Source organism: Megachile rotundata, chromosome 10 (assembly GCF_050947335.1).
Source record: "Megachile rotundata isolate GNS110a chromosome 10, iyMegRotu1, whole genome shotgun sequence".
Lineage (NCBI taxonomy): Eukaryota > Metazoa > Arthropoda > Insecta > Hymenoptera > Megachilidae > Megachile > Megachile rotundata.
The window spans coordinates 8,665,799-8,687,555 of record NC_134992.1 but is presented as its reverse complement, the minus strand read 5'-3'; the positions used below and the strand labels follow the sequence as shown (position 1 = coordinate 8,687,555).

Genomic DNA, 21,757 nt, shown 5'->3' with positions numbered 1-21,757 from the left:
CTAAAACCCTAAATTGCTACCCCAGGAAATTCTAAACTCCCCAAGTCCTCAAGTCTCCAAAGTCTCAAATTCCCAACTTACCACCTTCCAAAATTTCTAAATTCCCAAATTACTATCTCCCGAAATCTCTACATCCCCAAATTGCTATCTCTCGAAATTCCTACAACCCCAAATTGCTATCTCCCAAAATTCTCAACTCCCCAATTCCCAAATCCCTACCTTGCCACCTCCCAAAATACCTAAATCCCCCATTGCTCTCCCCAGAAATTCTCCCCTCCCTAATTCCCAAATTTGCATCTCTCAAACTTGCCTCATCTCCTTTTTCCCCCCAAAAATTGCGAACCCACAAAAGCGACTACCCATCGAACTCCTCACAACAACTCCTCTCTCAACAAAAAAGCAGAAAACTGTGAAAAACGCGGAAAGCAATGGCGAAGGTGATCGTATAAAATGCGGGAACGCGTCGAGGTTACGCTCGCGAGTTCCTCGTGACGAGGCGAAGAGGACGACACTCTGGTCTCAGTATTTTTGCACAACTCCTCTCCTCTCGATTCCGCGCGTGAGTCAGTCTCTATATTTAGAAGCTCGTAGACGCGTTACTCGCGGCTCGAGACTGCTCGCGCGATGGCTCGTCTCGCGAAAATATGTCATACCCGTCTTTATATCGCCACGCCGGGATACGTGTCCCTTTCGTCCTTATTCCCAACTGCTCGATGTGTGGTCCGCGAAAGAAGTCCTTCGAGATGCCTGGCTGGGAAGTTCGCGATCAGCTGGCCGCGAGCTTCGCCGATGTAGTGCCACGCTCTTGAAGACCAACCCGAAGGAATTTCAGACAGCCAGTCACGAAAGTAACGTCACGTTTCTCTCGTCACGGCTCGGGAAAATTGTTGGGAAAGAACCTCTGATCCTTCGTGTGCAGGCTGAATCGTTCGAACCGTGACAACGCGTTCGCCGCCATTCTTGTTTCGTTCTTTTCGACGACCGAGAACAATGAGTCCATTTAACACTTTACCTAACTTTAGACCTTTTCGTGATTTTACTGATCGTGAATTCATTTTTATTGTATCGTTTCATGTTCAAATTTATCGGTATTGTTTCTTTATTACTCGTGATTGGTTATTACTCGATGTTAAAACTTGTTGTTTATTCATTGGTTAAAATGTTCATTGCCATGTGAGTCGTGTGGGTTAAGATGAAGTACTGTTGACTGATGATGAGTGTAACTGTATAACTTTTATTCGTTCAGAAAATGTTCAACATGTATCTATAATTCCTAACCTCAAAAGATCACCATTTTCGACAAGAATACAGTCTATCAGATTTAAAGTAAAGTTCTAATATAAGAACTTTAACAAGAAAGTATATTAAGGATGGACTATAAATGAACGTACGATTCTTAACCTCAAAAATTATTGTAAAGAATACGGTTTCTCTGATTCAAAATAAATATGAAGTCCACCATATTGAATTTGACTATAGAATCATCAGAGTCAAAAAAATTAGAACAGCAAATTAACCCTTTAATGTATGATGTCTTCAACAGTCAGTCAAAAATGAATCACTGTAATATTAAAACAAATGACAGAATTTCAAATGTTAAACATAGTTTGAATTTTGCTATCTTCAATCGTGTAAATTGTAACTATTATTGAACTTAAAACTCAATTGCAAGATAAAATTTATTTTTGCTATACTTAATAGTGTAACGAGCGTCCATATAACCAAGGAGTTAAACAATATACGATTCCCAACCTCTCTAAATTAAAAAAAAAATTCTAAAATGTGTCATCACCCTATAATGACCAAAAAGAGGAATAACAAAGATCTGGGCATAAGAAGTAAAAATCGAGAGTAAAAGAGCGTCGTTTAAACGCAGAAACGCCTCGCGGAAACGGAATGGCGTCCTCACGGGGGTGGGTTTTAGAGGCGAACGGCGTGACAACCCCTCTTTCTCGTCACGGCAAAGTTTCATCACCGCCGCGACGCAAACTCATTCCCAACCCCTCTCTGACTGAACTTCGACCAACAACTTCGGGTCTCCTCCTCGTTTATTCCGGGTGACTGCACTTTCGTTCCATCGTGAACGCGGGGTTGTCTGCCTCTCTCCTCCCTCTGTTTCTCTTCTTACACCCCCCGAGCCCCTTCCGATATTTCCTCCAGCCAAGCAATTTTGTTCGATGGCCGTACACACAGGATGGAAAATCTGGCACGTTCTCGCTCGTTCCGGAGAATGCTAAAGCGTGCGTCTCGAGACGAGTCGAGCTTACTCGCGCCACGCCGCGCATCTTTACGAGCCGATGCTCTTTTCTCCTCTCGCCTATTTTCGCACGATTTTCCCTGCTCGATTACGAGTCTTGTACCGTGTGCTTCCACGATATTCCTGGACAGACGGATTTTTGGCGACGTCGCTACAGGTGGCTGCTTTTCTCACAATTTAAGAACTTGACGTCTCGGTGATACAGAGTTGAGGATGGAATGTTTACATGCATACGGGGATTGAATTTTGATGTCAGATGGGTAATTAATTTTGTTGAGCACTTTGTAAATTGCCGAAGATTTATTGGACAGAATTTGTAATTGGACAAATTGCACGAAACAAATCTTCTCAGCAATTGTCCTCTTCTTCTCTCACAGTTCAATCTCCGCCATCCCCTCGGGACAGTTAGGTCCCTAAATTTCAATTTCCCAAAAAAGCACCCGAGAAAGAATCGTCGAATTACCTGCGCGTTTTGCTTGCTAGAGTCAAAGAGCGCTGAAGGAGCTCTCCTTCGGGATGGAAGCGGAAAATAGGATCGAAGAGCGGCGGTAAGACGCGAGGGAAACCGCAGCGGTAAAAGGGAGCGCGGAAAGGAAGACGTTAGGAGCAGGGAAGAATTAGCTAATGGCGCACGATGAATCCGTAATGGGTTTCTGGTGTTCCCGTGGCCGCATCGGGATTTGAACGAGTTTGCGGGCCGGCCGCGACTCGCTGGAAGACGAGGAAAGGGAGCGAAGCGTCGACTTCGCGAAGAAGCTTCGAGGAAAACGCCCGTCCGAGTAATACCCCAAGGAATGCGGAGAAGATGGAAGCATAGATAGGGCTGTTCCCGCCTGTTGGGGAACGCTGCACCCGAGAGAAAGAGGGTGGACCGAAGAAAGAACGACGGTAAAAGGGGTGGCCACTCGAGCCGACCCGAAACCGCCCAAGGTGAATCCTTGCGGAAAAGCTTACACCGACTCAGACTCTCTTGGAAAATGCTGTTTGCCGCTTCAGGGCCCTCCTTTGGAAATCGACGATGCGATTTTTTGTGACTCTTGATAAAAGTTAGAGTTGTGAAGGTTTCTTTGTGAAGGACGTGTAATGAGGTTTTTTGAAGTGTCGATGCATATTTTGGAAACAAATAAAATTTTTATGTATTTTCGTATAAGTTGTTCCCTTAAAGATTTTTATAATATCAGATTTCCACGTAGCCAGCGAATGTTTATTGCTTTAATGGTTAGGTTAGGTTTGACCCTTCAAGAGCCATTGACAAATGATCCAACTTTCTAATTTATGAATTGCTTTCGACTTTTCTTACAATTCCAAAATATCCCATATAAAATAAATGTGGTAAAAATTCCCTTCTGTCCTAAACGACCCATCGGAATTCCGATTACCTCGCAAATAAGGAAGATAAAAATCGAGACAGAGGCAAGATCTCATCGAAGTCACCTTTGAACCACAAGTATCTTGGTCGTATAAACAAGTCATTCCGCGCAATCTGTGTCCCCTTTCCCCTCGCATTTTCACACGCCTGGTTGTCGATATCCTCGCGGACAAACATGCAGGCGTGGCGCGAAACGAGATGAAACGCGATCGACAATGGAGGAGGCTGTTGCAACTGCCGCGCCACGACGATAACGCCACGGCCCGACCGGACCGTGTCAACGCTCTCCCGTCTTGTTACACAAGCCAGAACAAGCCGGCCACGACTTTGATTTAACGATTTCTTGCGGTGAACTGCTCGCGAACGTGCGCTAGAAATCGTCACGGATACTTAAAGAGGCCGCTCATAAATCGCTGCGCTGGTCCTCCAGGGACGACTCGCGACACCTCGAAACGTATTCTCGCGGAGTTTATACCGACGCTAAAATCTTATCCCGTTGCGGATACGGACTTCGATAATACAACGATCTTCTGGCGAAAATACGACGCACACTTTTCATTCGCTGACAATACTCATTGCACGGAGGTTCGCGCCAGATCGACAAAATGGCGGAGATTGGCTGTCGACGGTCTTGTTAGCGGGAAGTTATTCGGACCTGGGGATTCGTTATCGGATTATTGGAACAATGTCAGATGTTATTGATAATCGTAGAGGTTGAGTGATTGATGATGAAGTATAAAATTAACCATTTTTCATGTTTACTCTTAAGAGCTAGTTAACACAGGGTGAGGTAAAATGACCACCTGAATGACTGCAATTGCTGGTAGACAAAAAACTTATATAGTTAAGTTAGTCTGATATCAAATAATTTTTGCCTGACTGTATTTGTTCTGTCAGTAAAAGTTCTGGTACTTTTGTACACAATTCCTAGTGATCGAACATGCTGAAAAGTCATTAATGTTTGAGGACGATTAATTAACAGCGATCCCTCGTTCCCATTGTTCAGCAGATGAAACGTGGAACCGAAAGTGGATTGGAAACGTGAAACCGTTTGCGGGAATCGATATTGGCGACGGTCAATTTTCCGATTTCGAGTCTAATTAGCGTAGAGCAGAGTCGGCTAAGCGCAAGGAGGCCGATTCGAGACCGCCGCCGTCGCGATTGCAATCATACCTGGAGAGAGAGAAAGAGAGAGTCGCAATCGATTCCCTAATTACCATATAAAACTCGCGTGCATGCGAGAGACCGTTCGGTTTCCTCCGCGCCACGATCCTATGAAAAAAAATATTGCATAACCCCACGATGGTAGCGGCGGTATGCTAATTATATTAATAGCGACCGCGTCTGCGTCACTGGTGCTCATTAGCATACGATAAAATGGACAAAACACATCTCCGATCGCGAGGCGTACCGATACCGCACCACGATATTCGGCGCGTGGAATTAGACGAAGAGCGTGCCAAACGTTGGACTCCTTTTTGACCCGACTCACGCTCTGTGTTACGCCATTCTTATCGTTTTACACCATCGATTTTTATAGGCGTACGAGTGCACATGTACTACATGTGTAGACGAGATTGAGGAAATTTAGATTTATTTTCATATTGCATTCGTTGCACAATTTGTCGATTCACTCAATTTTACTCTGTCGATGATACTTTATAGTCGTATAACACGTATGTATGTATAACATATGTGTATAACACATATACACATATGTGGATAAGGTTAAGGAAAAGTTATATTCATCTATTGCGAATATGTTCTTTGTTGCATAATTTGTCTAATCGCTCAATTTTATAGATGACACATTACACTCGTACGAGTATACATGTATGTACATATGTGAACAAGACTGAGAAGTTATATTTTTATATTGCATATATGTCCGTTGCATAAGTTATCGATTCATTCAATTTTAGAACCAGCGATGATATTTTATAGTTGTCCAAGTGCACGTGTGTGTACTACACATATGTGGATAAGACTGAGAAGATCTAACTATATTGTCATATGACATTTGCAAGAAATATACTTATGCTTAGTATTAGTTCTATCAAAGTGTAGTATGTTGCATATCTGTAAATTATTGCATGTATAAATAAATGGTATATTACCCGTACATACAATTATAGTCGTATAACTGGACATATATGTACTACACTCCACATGTGAACCTTCACATGCGACCTAAGGTACCTAGATATTGAACTCCCGTATTCCTTTCAACAAGACTTAGCTACATGAATTCATAAAAACTACAAATATGATGACATGAAGTGAACTACAAAAATGAAGGAATAAATGTAATGAAGGAACAAATAACATCTAGGTATTCTGAATGATTGCATTCAGACTTTGCCTTTTGAACAAATTTTTCTAGCTTAATGGCTAGAGTATCCCCGGCAGGGATCTGACGTTCGTCCATTCAAAAGAGAATCGCGGTACCATTCTGTGGTCTCTCGCGTGCCTGACTTTTCGGAGAACTCGACGAAGGGCCAGGCAAAGCTTCACGGTAATTCGTGACCGATCTGCTAACCGGCTGACAGGAAGAAAGAATCCCGGTGCTTCCGAGAAGACAATCAAAGGGAGCTAGGCTGGCCGCGTAGCCCGGCCATTTGGGCATGACGACTTAAAAAATACAAACTACGTCAATACGCACGCGAGCAGAGGCGAGTTAGGTTATCTTATGTTGCTTCGAACAGCTGTCGGTCAGAGGTGCTCAACCGTCGGCTGATGAATCGATGGATCAAAGTTTTAGCAGAAGAATGCATTCATTCGATGTTTGAGGATTTGGAGTCTTGAAATTTGGGAATTTGGAAGTTTGAGGATTTGGGGGTTGAGAAATTTGGGAGTTTGAGGGTTTGGGATGTGGAAATTTGGAAGTTTGAGGATTTGGGATGTGGAAATTTGAAAAGTTGAGAATTTGGGTTTAGAGATTTGGACACTTGAGAATTTGGGATGTAGAGATTTGGAAAGTTGAGATTTTGGGTTTAGAGATTTGTTCACTTGAAAATTTGGGATGTGGAGATTTGGAAAGTTGAGAATTTGGGTTTAGAGATTTGGACTCTTGAGAATTTGGGTAACTGAGACTTTGGGAACTCAGGAATTTGGAGATTTGAGAATTTGGGGACCTAGAACTTGAGAATGTAAGAAATGGGAAGTTGGGAATTTGAAAATATGAGAATTTGGGGCTCTAAGAATTCTGTAATTTGAGAGTTTGGAGACCTTGGTATTTGGAATTTAGAGATTTAGAAATGTGAGAACTGGGTATCTCCAAATTTGGAGACCTAGAGATCTATAAATATGAAAATGTGAAGCCTCCAAAAATTTGCAAGCTCGAAACATAAATTTATGAATACAGTAACTTGCCACACATCAACTTAAAAATTTGCAAATTAGCCTCGAAAGTCCCCAACTCCATCCCGACAAGGAATAGTAAAATGACGACGAATACAACCGACATCCCCGATACGAATGAAAAAGTCATGTATGAAAAAGCTTGCCAGCTTCGTTATTCGCAGCATTTTGCTGAAGCATTATACTTTCCAACGACACGAATCGAGATCAGCAAGATCGAGCTAGCAAGACAAGCTGATCGGTGATCAAAGCGTCCGACTGTGTTCGCGGATCCAGATACAGGTGCAAGCGTCGTCTTGGGATGTTCCCAGCGAATCGATAACACGCGCGTGATCTGCGCTCTTTTTCCCGCGCTGCTGTCAGCATTGTGTGTTAATCAACGCAACACGCGCCAAGGGACAGCGAGATTCTTCCTTTCTTGGAACACGAGCTTCAGCAAACAAAGCGGACAAAAATTGCGGGATCAAATTGGACCGCGTTCTACGAACGAAATACGAGCGACCTTGCTCGATATTTCAGACCAACGTTTCCTGTTGTTTGCTTGTCGTTAAATGATGGGAGTTTTTGTGGAATGTTTGTGTTTAGATGTATTTGTGATTAGGAGATTGGTGGATTATTGGTAGATTGTGATCATAGATGAATGTAATCATGAGTAGATTGGTCATAGGTAGTCGTAAGGATAGATTGTTGTGATGGTAGGAACATTATTATGGTTCTAGGTAGACTATTATGGCTCTAAGTAGTCTGTTGTGGTCATAGGTAGTCTAGTGTGATCATTGGTAGATGAGTGTTAATCATAGGTAGACTGCCATGATCAAAGGACAGTAATATGGTTCTAAGTAAAGTATTATGACTTTAGGTAGTCTGTCGTGACCATAGGTAGTTTATTGTAATCATAGGTAGACTAATGCAATCATAGGTAGACCGGTAGTCACAGATTGCAATGGTCATAGGGCTATTATGATCATAGGAACATTACCATGGTTCTAAGTAGACTATCGTTGTTCTGGTAGTATATTATGGTCATAGGTAGACCACAATGATCTTCATTATACTATTGTGATCATAGGTAGATTGTTATGATCACAAGTAGACGGCTATGCTAATAGGTAGGCCACGTTGAGCATACGTAGACTAACAATTATAAAGAGATTAAGATCATAGGTAGATCAATAAGATAGACATAATCACGGGTAGATTGTTATGGTTGTAGGAACACTATTGTGATCAGTAAGCTAATATGTTCATTGGTAGACTATTAAGTTTCTAGATGAACTGTAACCATAGACAGACAATTATGCTAAGTGAACAATGCTTCAACAGAACAGTGATCATAGGTAGATCAATATCATCCCTAATAGCTTATTACAATCATAGACACTCTATTAAGTCCACTATTAAATTCCTAGCCTAACCACAACATTTGTACGCAGTTTAATGATTTACAGAAAATACAAGTGACTCAAGAACTTAGTATAATTTACCCAAAACTAGGTTCAATTTCTCTAAGCCACATCTATAACACCACTCGTTAGACCCAAGACACGCAACCCTTCCTGATTTGCATTAAAAATGCATTTATATACCGCCATTGTGAAATCCTACGTAAACACCGGAAATTTCAGCGATGAACAAACACTGCGTACAATCAATCGCTCAAACCCTTTCCCCTTTCGTTCTCCTTTCATATCGACGTCAAGATTACTCGTATTTTTAGATCGCTTTTATCCAACAGTGGTCTATCACCGGTCACGAGAACGCAAGTGTTCTCCAAGATTATCAAACCGTACAGACTGATGAATTATATGGCAACAGGTTTCTTCTTACTATTCTTATCCTCGCATTCTATTTTCGATCATCTATCGATTTGCACCGAATGTGATGGACCTGCATGTGATATTTCCTTGTTGACAAATACCAGCTATATTTATGTTATATTCATGCTGTATTCATGTTATATTTATGGTATATTTATGGTATATTTATGGTTATATTCATATTATATTTATGTTATATTTGTTTTATTTAGGGTTATATTTATGCTATACTTATGACACATTCACATTACATTTGTGTCACATATACATTAATTTTAAATTATTTTCAAGTTATGTTCATGTTGCATTTATGTTATATTTATGACCATATGTATGTAGTACTTATGACACACACATGTTACATTTGTGTCACACACACATTAATTTTAAATCGTTTCCAAGTTATGTTCATGTTGCATTTATGTTATATCTATGATCATATGTGTTATACTTATGACACACTCACATTATACTTGTGTCACATATAAATAAATTTTAAATTGTTTCCAAGTTATGTTCATGTTGCATTTATGTTATATCTATGATCATATGCGTTATACTTATGACACACACATGTTACATTTGTGTCACATATACATTAATTTTAAATCGTTTCCAAGTTATGTTCATGTTGCATTTATGTTATATCTATGATCATATGTGTTATACTTATGACACACTCACATTATATTTGTGTCACATATACATAAATTTTAAATTGTTTCCAAGTTATATTCACGTTGCATTTATGTTATATTTATGACCATGTTTGTACATATGTCACGTTCCTATCACATACACATTAATTTTAAATCATTTCCCAGTTTCACTCATCAACAACACCCAAAACACCCAGAGATTTTCGGCTATTTTTCCTAAATCAGCAATAAATCACGATTTCCGCACAAGACCGGAAACTTGGCGACAAACGACTCGCATAAACGAGCAACCAAAAGCGCATTGAAAATTCAAAAGCAAATATCGATGGATATCGGTCCTTGCCGTATCGAGCGCACGCAGCGACAGAAGTTACCGTTCGACACACGGATTTCGATAAATCTCGCGGCTCGTTCCATGGATCCGGATTGTCCGGCTTGGCGTGCGAGATAGTACGTTCGCGGATAAAAAGGGGGCGAGAGAGAGAGAGGGAAAAAAAGAGCGACGGATGAAAAAGTGACGAGAGGGCGCGATCGGGATCGTCGGTTTCACCTGCGATGGCCGGACGCTCGATAATGCGGCCATCGATAGCCCCGGCTAGATTTGGCAATCGCACGTAATTGCATCGATATTTCACATAAGCGGCTTAATTGATTTTTCTCTCGCCGGCTGGCTGGCCGGTTGGCTGGCTCGCCAGAGAGGGAGAGAGCCGTATTTACGAGTATTTTTAAATCGTGCCGGAATATACGGACGTTTATTAGGATGCCGATGAAACGGGCCGCGCGGAGGTAAATATTCGGAAATTTGCTGCGAGCGGCCGAGCCCGCGGCGATAAATAATGCAGCGACCGTTGTATTTAGTTTTGTTAATTATTGCCGCAGTTATACGTGCACGCGTGCGCGAGACCCGCAATTACTCTGCAGCATGAATTTTGAGTCCTGCAATAAACTTTTGTTGCCGGAAAAAAGATACGAATGTGCTGACCGAGCAATTTGCAGAAGGTACTTTTTTTTTGTAATTGTATTCAACTGATACTTTCTGTTTGTAGATATTTGGGGGCAATTTATGAGTCTGGTATAGGCTACAAGAGGGTTGTATAGGTATACAACCTCTATTTAGAAGTCTATCATCTTCTGATCATTTTTGATCAATTTTAAGAATGAGTGAAACTTATAAATAAGTAAACATTAATATAATGTAACATTAAGACTTTGAAATATAATAATTTGAAAATTGAGAAATCAGGTGGTCTAAAAGTACAAAATTATGAAAATTGGAAACTTGAAAATTTGGTAGTGAAAGGTTTGAACATACGACTTGAAAAGAGGTAGTGAAAGATTTGAAAATTTTAGAAATTAAAAATTTTAAACTCTAACAGTTTAAGGTTCGAAACTCTAAAAATTTGATGTTTGGAAGTATTTGAGCCCTGAACCTCTAAAAATAAAAAATTCGAAAAACCTGAAAATTAGAGACTTCAGAAAACCCCTTAAAAATTTACAAATTTCGTTGAAAACAAAAAAATAGAAAATAGTAAATTACCGTTAGAAAGTAAGATCCCATATGTGTCTAGTTACACGTCGAACAAATCAAAGAATAAAGAGAAAATCAAAGAAGCTAACCTATCCATCGATGCATCTACGGAACACCGTCTCGGTAAGAATCGACTATCGAAACGACAAAAGCGTCGATTTCTCGATTCCCAATGTTCCAACTGGCTGGAATCTCGAATCCACTTACCGAAGAATCCGTGGTTAGCGATTCGCGTAGCCGATAAGCGAATTTTTCAGCACGGTGGACCTCGGTTTTACCAAGAACCGACCGAGGAAGCGCGATAAACGGGAATTATTCAAATCGATGAACCCTGACAGCCAGCAGGAACGGGGGAAACATCCGAGATTAAAGGCATAGTAAACAGTAATATTAATGAGACTTCCACCGGCTGTCATGTCCGGCTATCGAACCGAACCGCGCGAGCAATCGATAGCATGCCAGTGACGCAAAGTTTATTATTCATTAACGCGTCGATTAACTTCAATGTCGTCGCGGTGCCACCTACGACATTTTGCCTTCTCTTCGACTTTCGTTTACTGATTTATCGAGAGGGTTGCTCAAATGTGAATCGTAAATTGTGGATACTTGTAAATGTGTTAAACATTGTTAAAATCGTGTCAAATTATTATTATGGTAGGTTAGTTATTTTATTATGGTAGCCTGATACTTTTGACAAAGATTAAGAGGACAAATATTTTTGTTCAAGAAAAGTAGATACAATAATAATTTCTCATATTAACTCATTATTAATGATTAATCATACTTGCGATTGATCGTATTAACTGAAGAGTAACGTCCAGTTATGTAATACTTTAATTACTATTTACAAAGGTTAAAACCTAAAGATCCAGCAATAGTCTACAATCTTGTCAGTAATACCATAATTCTGTACCATAATAAAAATGAAAGGGCAAAAACGATATTGAAAGTTAAGGTAGTAGAGAGGACATGTACGGACTGCATCGAAAAGCGTCCTCTGAAAGGTTAAAAAGTTCGCAGATTTCTTCGGTGGCTTTCCGAGCGACAAGCATAAGAAAGAGGCGCGGAAAGGGAGCCGGACAGTGCACGGGTACCGTGTTCGACGAGGTTTTACGCGGGACAAGCGAGGCGAGGGCTCGACCGGCAAGAAAAAGGGGTTACAAGGCGCAGAAGTTCACGACATGAAGGCCTCATTATGCCGCGAGAAGGGAAAGATTCCGTACGGGGGCGGAAGACGGCACCAAGAGAGTCGGAAAGAGAAGAGGAGAAAGAGAAAGAAAAAAAAGAAGGCACGTCCCGATAACCGACCGATACCGCCGCTCGCTGAAAACACAGAAAACAGAGAATCAGCCTCATTACTTCTATCTCCCTCCCTCTCCCACGTGAGCCGATTTCCAGGAATTCTCCGTGATCTTTGGTCCCCGTACACGCTTTAACACGCTCTCAACCCTCCGCTCCCGCCCCGTGTATCGCTCTCGATCCTCTCTTCATTTATTTCTTTCTCTCCGGAGCCGTTCTCTTCAACCGTTCAGGCCAGATAGTTGTCAGAAACCGGAGGATATCTGGTCTCCAGGCTTTTTCCCTCCTTTTTCACGGACGCCGGCGGAGGGGAGGGAGACCAGAGTCGACGAACCGTCGATTAAGGATCTCGAGAAGCACGAAAACTCTGGCCAACTTGAAGGTTGTTACGGGAACCAACCGCCAGAGCAACGGACAAAGAGGGACGATACGTGGACGACGGCCCTTCGTTGACAGGACTCGTTCCTGCCGAATCGAGAGGGTCGATCTACTCTGTAAAGTCCCAGGATCGAAGGAAAAAACGATCGCCGCGGATCCGAACCCCTTTCCACCAAGAGATAGAGGGATCGATAGAGACCGAGATTGTTTCGAGGAGAAACATTTTTAGATCGTAGATCGATCTCGTACTAACGAACCCCTTCGCTCTACAGAAATCGAAGAAATTTTTGGATATACGCCTATAAGCATTCTTGGAAATTGTTTCGTATGGCAACTCTAGATTCAACTCTTAGATTTCTTATTTTACGTTACAAAGATTATTAAGAAAGTTAAATTTAAATGTTAATCTTCAAGATGAAGTAGTCAATTTGGGCGGTCATGCAATGTCGATAAATCCAGTGCCAATGAATTTTAATTCAAACTTGAAAATTTCACTAACTTTCGTAGAATAATATTTAGAATAATAGAAATCTTCCTGAGTTGACATACATCACTAACCTACTTAAAAGTGACCAATCTAAACGCACATCGCTGATGAACTTTGAGAGTATTGTTTGACGTCCCGCAGATCGAAGCGTGTTCTCACGAGCATCGACAACGATGAGAATCGAATGGCAGTTTCTTCGGAGGATGTATCGCGATCGACCGACTAGAATCGACAAGATAGAATCTCCTGTAAGCCTCGACGGGCAGAACGAACGTGTTTATCCGCGCGAGCGATTGCGACACGATATGTTAATGTCCGGGGCTGTGCTCTTCCCACGTGACGCTGACACGCGTTTCCAGCGCGTCCTGGAAAAATATTCCGCCCTAACGACCGGAATCGGATATGTAAAAACACGTGCATCAAACAGCTCGTTAATACTTCATGAGCCAGAATCGTACTGTCTCGATGAGAAATCTCCTATCCTCGATTCGCGTTTCAACGACTTCTATTGCGGCTCTAAATCGATGGCCTATCAAGATCGTGAACGAAAAAACTGCACCGTTTTAACCGTGGAATTTTCTTAAATCGATCAGACACGAAAGATGGGGACATATTTCCTTCGAATTGGGTCACGATAAGACATCTTCTATCCTCAATTACCGTTTCGTACGACCTTTTATTGCAATTGGAGCTGCGATTTTAAATCGAAATGCTATCAAGATCTACAAAAGAAAAAATTCTACGATAAGAAACATTCTACCTCTGATTAACGGTTTTACCTCTGTCGATACGTGAAATTATCGAGATTCGAAGGTTGCATATTTTTCGTAGGTGTTCAAAGATTTAAATTCAGTGGGCAACAATTTCAGACCTAAATCAGTCTAATTTCGGATCTAAATCAATGAGGTTCTAAATCAATGTCCCCTAGGTCCTAAATCTCGAGAAGTTCTCAGCGTTGAAGAAAGTTCTAAATCAGAGTTGAAGAGTTTAGGTCCCATTTCTAGGTAGACAAACGATAAAGGGACGAGTTCGACGAGCACGGGACAATCGACGATCGGTCGTTCCGACGACAGAAATTAGGTCCAACTCTCGAGGTTTCACGGTCGCGGACAAGGCCAGCATGGACCCCGTCTGTCGAAGATGATATCTGACGGCAAACAAGCCGGCACGTTAACGAGCCCATGGTCTGGCGGAGGGAAACGACGAAAAGGGCCGATAGACGGGTCGAAAACGACCGTGGAAAGCCTCGAAGGGCGTCGAGCAAATGCCTCGTTCGTCGGTGACAGCTTCGATGAGAGCGCGATACTATCTACGTTAGCTAACTCGAGTCCTGGAACTCGTGCATCTTTAAGGCTGCATCTTGCACTCGCCATCTTTTTTTATCAGCATCTACTTCATAGAGTTAGAGTAAACTTAAACTTGAAGTAAACTTAAATATGATCTTTATTAAAAAAAGTTCTCATGTGAGTCCTCATTTTCCTCATACGAGTCTTCATGTTTTTCCAGAATTTAAACTTGTGAATAATATTATCGATGGTTTAGTTTTGTGATGAAGAAAATCACGAGACAAATGATGGGTCTCAGTAAAGCGCACGAACGATTTGAGACAGCGCTTCCAGAAACGCGACTCGCCTCGTTTAAAGTATAAACAATACTATAATTGAGAATTAACGAGAGAATAGCATGCAGGGTGCCTCGTTTACCGAGAGAAATCGATTCGTTGAACAACGTTTAGCAGCGGTTCTCAAAGACCGTCGGCCATTTCCCTCAAACGACAGTGATTCGAAAACAATGAAGATCGAGGAGGCTGCAACTTTTTTCCGCTGGCGGCGCCACTTTCACTCGTGCGCCATTTTTAATTTATTCGTCGTGTTTCAACTCTACTGTAATTAAACAAGTATTTTCAGGCTCTTGAGGTTAATTTTAAGTTACTTGACTGGTAAAGGAAAAAGGAAGTATTGTAATTGAAATAGTATGCTTATGTAACTAGAAAAAGGTCAGTTTATCAAAAAGTTTAAAAGTATACAGAAGTCTTAAAGTATTCTAAGTTGCAAAGGAAATTAGTTCAAAGTTTGTCACAGAAAAGTAGAAATATGCTACATGTAGTTTGCTATAAAAGTACAATTTTAGAAATTAGAGAAATTATTCCAGTAAATGGGCAATTCATAATTTAAGAAATTATTCCAGTAAATGGCTAATTAATGGTTTCTGTAAGGAATTTTCTGAGATCAGAGGTCCAGCAAATTTTCATCTTCTCCCGTTTTCCACGCGACAGAATTTACGCCGCGACAGATCTCGCCGCGAGATCGGTATCCGCTCGCTCGTGATCGAAGACGGCTGGTACCCGGCGATTTCATTGTAGCCGAGCTCGGTTAATGAGATAACGATCGCGTTATTTCCCGACGACGGAGAGCGACTCGTTTAGATACGCTCGCGGATAAGCGTAGCCGGGCAACGGTGTTCCGTGCTGATCGCTCGAACGCGACGACGTTTGATCCGAGGTGTTGCGTTACCGTTTAAACGCGGTTTAATTAATACGGAGCGAGCAGAAGTCGCGAGCTACGGGAGCCGATCGAAATCTCGTCACGAAGCGTTTCCCATGCGATGAATGTTAAAACGACGACAAATACGCGACCGGCAATCAAGACGTTCTTCGATCGAGAAGAATCCTCGTGATGTCATACGGGCGGGGATGCTAGAACTACTTGCTGACAACTTTGTCGTCCACGATCGAGCGTGAGACGCGTTAATTCGAACGCTCGGTGATTAACGACGCAAATGTAGCTGTACTACTGTTTCTCTAATCATTACATTACTTGCTTGCCTCTAATAACCTTCGTAAAATTGAATACTAATGATCAATTATACCTAGATATGTCATTTGATCATATATATTTGTCTTTGATTAGCGGTGGGAGGTCACTTCATTATTTACCGATTAATTTAAATTTCATGATTTTTAATCTGAACGTAATCCAACGTTAAAGTAGCACTAAATCAAGTCAATTCCTTGTTACATATATAGGTAGTAGTTATTCAATTACACAATGATACATGAGGCGATTAGAACTGGAAGACTTCAGCTAAACTGCAAGATATAATTAAACTGCATATCTACATAAATACAAGTTGCAACTAGACATTAAATTGTTAGCGCGATACAATGTACTGTCGCTGTAAAAATCATAGATGAAATTTGCGTAATTAAAAAAATTTATGAAAATGAGAGAAAATGGCGAGTCATTTGACGAAGGTCGTCTAGATGGAAAATGTGTAGTCGATGGGACATAGTTTTCCAGGGCTGTTTGCTACTTCAAACGGAGCAGCACACGCTTTTGATTGTTATTGATCAACCGTTTCGACTGTGTCGCGTCGAAAAAGCGAGAGAACGAGCACGAGGAACACACCTATACGCGATACACGCGCAGCGTTTTGAAGCGAACTGGCACGCCACGCGGCTCTATAACGCTACCATGACAGAACGAATATAGAGACGGCGGACCTTAATGAATCTTTATGGGATGGTGTCGTGAACTTGTGTACCCTCCGGTGACTGACTGAACCCGACCGCTAACCATTGGCGCGAAACGTTTCTCCTCGTTCTCTGACCCCCTTTTACTTTTACGAAAACCGGGGAAACTTCGTTGAGGTAGGCAAAGAATTAAGTGCTTTTCAATTTTATGACCTCTTTTAAAATTGTACGCGTTTATTTCTTTGGAATTTTAATTATAACTTCATTAAGTAGATGTCAAGTCAAAGTTGCGAAAGTTGGGTCGTAAATGGACTCATTTTTTTACTTTTGGAAGCTTGAAGTAGGATTTTTGACATTTATTAACTGTTTGAGTGATTTATATTGTTAAGTATTTATTATTCTATTAAATTGTGTCGTTGATGTATGTATGTATGTGTGTATGGTTACATGTGTGAATGTGTGTATTTATTTGTATATGTATGTACGTATGTGTGCATGTATGTAAACATAAATGGATGCATGTGTGAACATATGTGTGTATGAACGTATGTGTGTAAGAATGTATACATATATTGCATATCTATGAATGTATGTATGTATACACATATGTGAACGTGTTTATGTACACATATATGTATCTATGAGTGTATGTATGCATGCGTGCAAGTGCTGTATACATATATGTATCTATGGACGTACGTGTGAATGTATGTGCATATGTAGTGCACATATGTATCTACATATATGTACACTCACATATGTACAAATGTATGTGTGTAGGTATATACAATAACCACAACTTATTAATCCCTCATACACATCTCTCGATCAGCTATTTGTCCCAAAAGAAACCGCGCGAATTTTAAACGCAACCAACACGAATATCACAAGAACTATATTTTCTACCTCAAACTTCTAATAAATTCCCCTAAAAAAACTACTACTGCCAAAGAGCAGTTAATAAGCAAAAATAGCACATGAAAGTCGATTAATTTAAAAAAGAAAAGTATCAAGATATTCGAATATGAAAAATAGAGAATTACGCCAATGGCGAGCTGCTCATTAGCCTCGATGATGGCGTTACCGTGGGCTTGATAGTGTTGACGTTCGTGTCAGTGTTTGTAAAATTTGAAGGGCGCACAGAAGGTCCGTGGGGTCCCGAGTAGCGTCTTGATTGTCATCGAGCCGTTGCTTATTGCGTGATATTGTCATTAACGCGTCTACCATCGAACCTTTATCTGTATTCTCGATCCACTCGAACCACTTTGCTTTTCGTCGATCGATTCCTTCGAAAACTTCTCACGATCGTTCGTTAAACGTGGGAATCATGATCAAGTTTAGATTTATATTACAGTTATCTTATCTATACTATAATTTTTATCAACGCATAAATGTATGTTCATTTATAGACGCTTGTTAATATACACTTATTACGGACATTATTGTCTATTTTCCTGTTAGAGAATTTTATTAACATGAGTTTATTATCTATTGTTATTACCGTTCACTGATAAAGATTTTTTCTATTAACTGTTCATAGTAAATCGGCCTTTAAAACGAGATTGTTGAAGATTAGAAGATCTAGATAAATTTGCAAACACTACGTTATTATGATTGTAGTCTAACCTACAACTTTAATGAACGAGTTCATCATACTGTATATACTATTTTTTAAACATTTATTAAAGTACTGTAAGCTAACCTACAATTTCAATTGTCATGTAAGTTCATTATATTATATGTACTCTCCATTTGTAGATATTCATTAATATATTGTAAGCTAACCTATAAATTTATTTACCACGCGAGTTCAACATACTGTACTCTTCATATTAACGTACTGTACCAAGCTAACCTAACCAATAATTTTAATTAACGCAAGAGTTCATCATACTATACTTTCAATTTTTGAACCTGTATTAATATATTGTAAGAAGCTAACCTAACCTATAACTTTGATTACCACATAAGTTCATCATACTGCATATACTCTGTGGACACTTATTATTATACTTGTAGATATTTATTAGTATATTGTATTGTGTTAACATGATTCAATATCACTGCTAAAAATCCATAAAATTCTACCTTTCCATAATAAATCTATTAACAAAAATGAGAAAAGAATTTCAGAGGCGAGGTGCACTACAAATACTATGGTGATGAATGATTATTGATCAGATCTATGACCTGTTATGATCTGATCTGACATCTGTCGTAGTCCTTAATGAATATTAAAAAATAAGAAATTAAAATGACTTACCGGGATCCGACGAGTCCAAACTGGTGGGTGCTTGTTGGCTAAGGGGTCCTGGCGTGCCCCCGCTCCCAGGGCTACGGGCGTCATCGTTACCGCCCGCGCCGGGGTACGAGAGCGACGAGGAGGGTGGCCTCTGCAACAAACAACGTTCGTTCAAACGACGCGTCGAACGGCAATGCACTTTCGATTTCACGCGTAGGAATCGCACGACACGATCGTTCGTACTCGAATCAGGCTCGTCACGTTCTCACGGAGGGTTGTTTTAAGGTGGCGTTCACGGTACCGTTGCGCCTTCCACGGAATACAATTGACGAGGCCGATTTCGATCTCGATTAAAGGCGGAGCACACGTAGCAACGCTCGAAAATGCTGCTGGCATAAATGATTCGACGACGCGCACCTCCTACGAATCGACGTATATACGACGCGCATCGACGCTTATTCCGCGGGTGTCGTCGCGTCGATAATCGCGGGACAAACCTGTCCACATCGAGAAAAACGTCCAACAAATTGCCATTTGCTAGCGTGAGAGGAATACATCACTACTGGCCCGTGCTGGGCTCTAACGATACTAATTGTTCCGTTTCCGATTGCGAACTTTTCTACTTTGGGGAGGGTTCCTTAGGAAAATTTGAAGGTTTGGACATTTGAAATTTTGACGAGGTTGCGGAGGAAATTTAGAAGGTGGATTTGGGGACCTGGGAACTTGAGGAGATGGATATTTGAGCAGTTTGAAACTTAGGGAGCAAAGCGGGCTTCTTTAGAGAAATGTAGAGTTGGGAATTTGGAGAGTTCTGAACTTGAGGAGGAAATTTGGAGACCTGAAGACTTGAAGATTTGGAAATTTGGGGAGTTGAGAACTTGAGCAGGTGGAAATATGGCAAGGAGGGAATTTGTGGACCTGGGAACTTGAGGAGATGGAAATTTGGGAAGGTGGAAATTTGTGAACCTAGGAACTTGAGGAAATGGAAATTTAGGAGGGTGGGAATTTGCGGACTTTGGAACTTGAGGAGATGGAAATTTGGCAAGGTGGGAATTTGAAGAGCTAAGAATTTGAAGTGATGGAAATTTGACAAGGTGGGAATTTGAAGACCTTGGAACTTGAGGAGATGGAAATTTAACAAGATAGGAATTTGTGGACCTAGGAACTTCAAGAGATGGAAATTTGGCAAAGTGGAAATTTGTGGACCCAGGAATTTGAGGAGATGGAAATTTGGGAGGGTGGGAATTTGAAGACCTTGAAACTTGAGGATTTGGAAATTTGGGAAGTTCAGAACTTGGTAATTGGAAATTTCAGGAGATCCACACTTGCTGAGGCAGAAATTTGAAAAAGTGATAATATGAGTATTTGACAATTTAGTGATTTGGAAATTTGAAAAATTCAGAGCTTGGAAAGATGAAAGGTAAAAATTTGGAAGGTGGAAATTTAGGCACCTAAGCACCCAAACTTGACAAACCACTAAAATACCATAATCAAGTCAATGCAACCTCCCTAAAACAGTGAACCTATACAAACGACACGAAAATAAATAAAACATAGAATCCTCAATAAACATTACCAAAACTGTCAATTTATAAACACAATCGAAAAGCATTCTCCCATAAGTAAACAATGGGGAATAAAAGTCGATACCGTCATAATAGAATTGCAGAAATTCCAAACGCTATAACAAACGTATTCTACGAACGCGTGATTTAGTAGGAGAATAAATGAACGGATCGACAATGGCGACATTTTGCCCACGCTTTGGAGAACATTTATTTACGCGAAAAGCATGGTTATCGATCGTGACCCGAGGTCGTAGGATAAGAATTCCAGGCAGCCGGGTATCACGGAGCGGAATGTCTGGATATATCAGGTCTGCCGGAGCAACAATGAGTGACAGCTACTCCCACATGCTGTCACAAGCGTCATCTTCGCGATAATGTACCGGCTCGATCTCCCCCTCACTATTGGCCACTCTCGTATCTGGTTAAAATCGTTACACGGTCAAATCTATAGGACCTTCCTGCACGGAGACACTCGGTAACGAGCGTATTTCGTGATGTGGTGGAACAACCACGATGGGCCGAAAAATATTCGTGATACCACACTAATTTTTTGGTTAATGGAGTCGTGAGGGAATTTCTTAATTCACAAACTTCTAACTTCTCAAATTCCCTTCTTTTTAAATTTCCAACTCCTCAAATTTAAAATTTCTCAAATGTCCAACTGCTCAAATATAAATTTTTCCAAATTTCTAAGTTCCCAAACTTCTATCTTCTCAAACTCCCATCTCTCTAAATTTCCAACTCCTCAAACTTTCAACTCTCTAAATTTCCAACTCCTCAAACTTCCAACTCTCTAAATTTCCAACTCCTCAAATTTCCAACTCTCTAAATCTCCAACTTCTCAAATTTCCAACTTTCTAAATCTCCAACTTCGCAAATTTCCAACTCTCTAAATCTCCAACTTTTCAAATTTCCAACTCTCTAAATTTCCAACTCCTCAAATTTCCAACTCCTCAAACTTCCAACTCTAAATTTCCAACTCCTCAAACTTCCAACTCTCTAAATTTCCACCTCTCTAAATTCCCCACTCCTCAAATTTCCAACTCCTCAAACTTCCAACTCTCTAAATTTCCAACTCCTCAAACTTCCAATTCTCTAAATTTCCACCTCTCTAAATTCCCCACTCCTCAAATTTAAAATTCCCCAAATGTCCAACTCCCCAAATTCAAAATTCCCCAAATGTCCACCTCCCCAAATTCAAAATTCCCCAAATGTCCACCTCTTCAAACCCAAAATTCCCCAAATTCCCAACTCCACTTCCCACCTCTCCAAATCTCCAGCTCCCAAAATTCAACTCCCACCTCTTCCTCTCCCCAATTTT

General features: G+C 40.8%; 1 protein-coding gene across 3 annotated transcripts in view; it reads right to left on the bottom strand.

The window, feature by feature from the left end:
- The window catches only part of hth (Meis homeobox homothorax), a 565,080-nt gene that overhangs the window by 367,385 nt on the left and 175,938 nt on the right, over positions 1 to 21,757 (bottom strand). For all 3 annotated transcript variants that reach the window (XM_012281928.2, XM_076536623.1, XM_012281931.2), the window contains exon 7: positions 18,890 to 19,019. In XM_012281928.2, the coding sequence (XP_012137318.1) occupies positions 18,890 to 19,019 (130 nt within the window). The remainder of the gene's footprint in view (positions 1 to 18,889; positions 19,020 to 21,757) is intronic.